Genomic DNA, 3505 nt, shown 5'->3' with positions numbered 1-3505 from the left:
AATTTTTGTATTTTTAGTAGAGATGGGGTTTCACCGTGTTAGCCAAGATGGTCTCAATCTCCTGACCTTGTGATCCGCCCACCTCGGCCTCCCAAAGTGCTGGGATTACAGGCATGAGCCACCGCGCCTGGCCGAGAATACCTTTTTGAGTGCCTGGCCAGGTGAACAGGACAGGCAGAAGCGCCCTCGCTGGGCTGGTGTTCTAGCCAAATATCCTGTGACAGACCCTGTGAGCTAGTACCAGCCAGCCACACTGTTGCCGGTTTTGCTAGCCAGTGTAAAAGGGTGTGATCTGGTGATGGAGAAGCCTTTGGGTTTCGAAGCCTGGGCCTCTTTTATTGTGCCAGTGTGTCCTTTCATTCAGAGACCTTTTCCCCGTGAGTGGATCTAAAATTCCTGAATGGAAAACATGACTTTGAACTATTCCCAGTTACGAGAGAATTGTTGAAAGTATTTCCAGCCCTCCTCACCTTCTTCCTGCATATAACATTTTAATTATTTTTTGATTCAAAGGAAGTTAAGTCACACTTCTTTGTCTTAAGTAAGGCTGTTTTATTTGTTAGGGTTCAGGGCACATGGACTGTTTTTTTCTTTTTTTTTTGAGACAGAGTTTCACTCTTGTTACCCAGGCTGGAGTGCAATGGCGCAATCTCAGCTCACTGCAACCTCCGCCTCCTGGGTTCAAGTGATTCTCCTGCCTTGGTGTCCCGAGTAGCCGGGATTACAGGCATGCACCACCACGCCCAGCTACTTTTGTATTTTTAGTAGAGATGGGGTTTCTCCATGTTGATCAGGCTGGTCTCGAACTCCCAACCTCAAGTGATCTGCCCGCCTTGGCCTCCAAAGTGTTGGGATTACAGGTGTGAGCCACCGTGCCCAGCCTGGACTCTATCTTACAAACATCTTCAGAATGAGAGTGACTGATGGCCTGTCCCTGTCTGGTTTCTTCATGTTGTCCTGGTGCCCATCAGTCATAGGGAGGGGTCTGTTCCAGGGACACGCAGTGAGGAAACTTGTTACTCTGCAGTCCCTGAGGAGTGCTGCCGGGACAGTGGTTCTCTCAAGATATCGCTTATATGGGCAGATAGCCTTCGATTTGCCAGATTAGAGCCTTTAGCCGGTCCATGTGCTCTCTGTCCCTCCCAGGTTTGGAAACGATGTGCAGCACTTCAAGGTGCTCCGAGACGGAGCCGGCAAGTACTTCCTCTGGGTGGTGAAGTTCAATTCCTTGAATGAGCTGGTGGATTATCACAGATCTACATCTGTCTCCAGAAACCAGCAGATATTCCTGCGGGACATAGAACAGGTGCCACAGGTAAGCCTCATCAGGGTGAGATGGGATCATTTTAGAAATTAAGAATAGCTCCTCAGTGTGCATTCCTGTGGGAAAGGGGAGGTGACCCTCAATCAACATGCAGGCGCCCTTCAGGGATTGCCACTGGGGCTTCTGTGCTCGTTACTGAACACGTTACCCTCCATTCACACTAAAAATTTCTTGTTTCTGGCCCAGCGTAGTAGCTCATGCCAGTAATCCCAGCACTTTGGGAGGCTGAGGCAGGCAGATCACTTGAGGTCAGGAGCTTGAGACTAGCCTGGCCAACATGGTGAAACCCTGTCTCTACTAAAAATACAAAAATTAGCCAGATGTGGTGGCACCCACCTGCGCTTGGGAAGCTGAGATGGAAAAATCGCTTGAACCCAGGAGGTGGAGGTCGCAGTGAGTTGAGATTGTACCACTGCACTCCAACCTGGGTGACAGAGGGAGACTCCCTCTCAAAAAAAGAAAAAAAGAAAAAGAAAGATTTGTTGTTTTAAATACAGGATTTTTGCTTTTCCAGAGGCAGTGTGTAGCCAGCTTGCCAGTCTCTCTAGGGAGATGGTCTTTAACACACCCACCCAAAGATCCTGTCCCTGGAGGCAAATTATGAGGAAAACTATGCTTGTGAGGGAGTGAGGTCGGCACCGTTCCTGTCCCTCGAGCCCTGGTCATAAGTTACAGTTAGAGTCCCTTATGTTATGCGAGCTCCAGAATTTTAGGCTCTAATATTTTAAGGGTGTGGTAGAAGGGATTTGCAGATTCTGGGCCCACAGCCTAAACACAGACGGCTGTTTCTGAAGAACTTTCCCCTCCAAGCGCTGCCTGCCCTCTACTTGATAATACGGCACAGTTGGCCACCCTCCTCTGGGAGACATACTCTGGCATTTTCTGAGCACTGGGAAAGAGCACACTAAACCCGCTTGGCCTGTAAACTTAGAAGAGGTAAGAATAAATGGGGGGTTGGGAGATGGGAGGTGAGTTTAGAAAACATGGAGAATTTGGCACGCATTCGTTTCCCCCCTGGAACCCGTCTGGCCTCGGAGGTGGCCGGCCACAGACCAGGAATGCAATATGGGTTTTTCCTGCTCCTGTTTTGCAGCAGCCGACATACGTCCAGGCCCTCTTTGACTTTGATCCCCAGGAGGAAGGAGAGCTGGGCTTCCGCCGGGGAGATTTTATCCATGTCATGGATAACTCAGACCCCAACTGGTGGAAAGGAGCTTGCCACGGGCAGACCGGCATGTTTCCCCGCAATTACGTCACCCCCGTGAACCGGAACGTCTAAGAATCAAGAAGCAATTATTTAAAGAAAGTGAAAAATGTAAAACACATACAAAAGAATTAAACCCACAAGCTGCCACTAACAGCAGCCTGTGAGGGAGTGCAGAACACCTGGCTGGGTCACCCTGTGACCCTCTCACTTTGGTTGGAACTTTAGGGGGTGGGAGGGGGCGTTGGATTTAAAAATGCCAAAACTTACCTATAAATTAAGAAGAGTTTTTATTACAAATTTTCACTGCTGCTCCTCTTTCCCCTCCTTTGCCCTTTTTTTCATCCTTTTTTCTCTTCTGTCCATCAGTGCATGACGTTTAAGGCCACGTATAGTCCTAGCTGACGCCAATAATAAAAGACAAGAAACCAAGTGGGCTGGTATTCTCTCTATGCAAAATGTCTGTTTTAGTTGGAATGACTGAAAGAAGAACCACTGTTTCTGTGTTCTTCGTATATACACACAAAAAGGAGCGGGCAGGGCAGCTCGACGCCTTTGCTGTTTAACTTCCTCCAGAGGAGGGGACTTGTAGGAATCTGCCTTCCAGCCCAGACCCCGAGTGTATTTTGTCCAAGTTGGCAGTAGAGTGGGGTAGAAGGAAAGCATGTCGCTGCCTCCATGGCTTCCCTAGAAAGCCTGCCTGGGCCGGGCAGCGCGGTGGCTCACGCCTGTAATCCCAGCACTTTGGGAGGCCAAGGTGGGTGGATCACAAAGTCAGGAGTTCGAGACCAACCTAGCCAACATGGCAAAACCCTGTCTGTACTAAAAATACAAAAATTAGCTGGGTGTGGTGGCATGCGCCTGTAATCCCAGCTAACTCGGGAGCTTGAGGCAGGAGAATCACTTGAACCTGGGAGGTGGAGGTTGCAGTGAGCCGAGACCATGCCATTGTACTCCAGCCTGGGTGACAGAGCGAG

General features: G+C 49.5%; 1 protein-coding gene and 1 long non-coding RNA gene across 4 annotated transcripts in view; one reads left to right on the top strand and one right to left on the bottom strand.

Moving 5' to 3' along the window:
• The window catches only part of GRB2 (growth factor receptor-bound protein 2), an 86969-nt gene extending 84009 nt beyond the window's left edge, over nucleotides 1–2960 (top strand). For all 3 annotated transcript variants that reach the window (XM_011978726.1, XM_011978802.1, XM_011978660.1), the window contains 2 exons: nucleotides 1147–1315; nucleotides 2418–2960. In XM_011978726.1, coding sequence (XP_011834116.1) covers nucleotides 1147–1315; nucleotides 2418–2603 — 355 coding nt within the window. In that variant the 3' untranslated portion in view covers nucleotides 2604–2960. The remainder of the gene's footprint in view (nucleotides 1–1146; nucleotides 1316–2417) is intronic.
• Nucleotides 2876–3505, bottom strand: part of LOC105538885 — a 23014-nt gene continuing 22384 nt past the window's right edge. Inside the window, exon 2 of the long non-coding RNA XR_001005980.1 lies at nucleotides 2876–3488. This is a non-coding gene — a long non-coding RNA (uncharacterized LOC105538885). The remainder of the gene's footprint in view (nucleotides 3489–3505) is intronic.

This window comes from Mandrillus leucophaeus, unplaced genomic scaffold (assembly GCF_000951045.1).
Source record: "Mandrillus leucophaeus isolate KB7577 unplaced genomic scaffold, Mleu.le_1.0 Scaffold1, whole genome shotgun sequence".
In the NCBI taxonomy this organism is placed as follows: Eukaryota; Metazoa; Chordata; class Mammalia; order Primates; family Cercopithecidae; genus Mandrillus; species Mandrillus leucophaeus.
The sequence above is the reverse complement of the archived record's forward strand: the minus strand, read 5'-3'. Positions and strand labels throughout refer to the sequence as shown.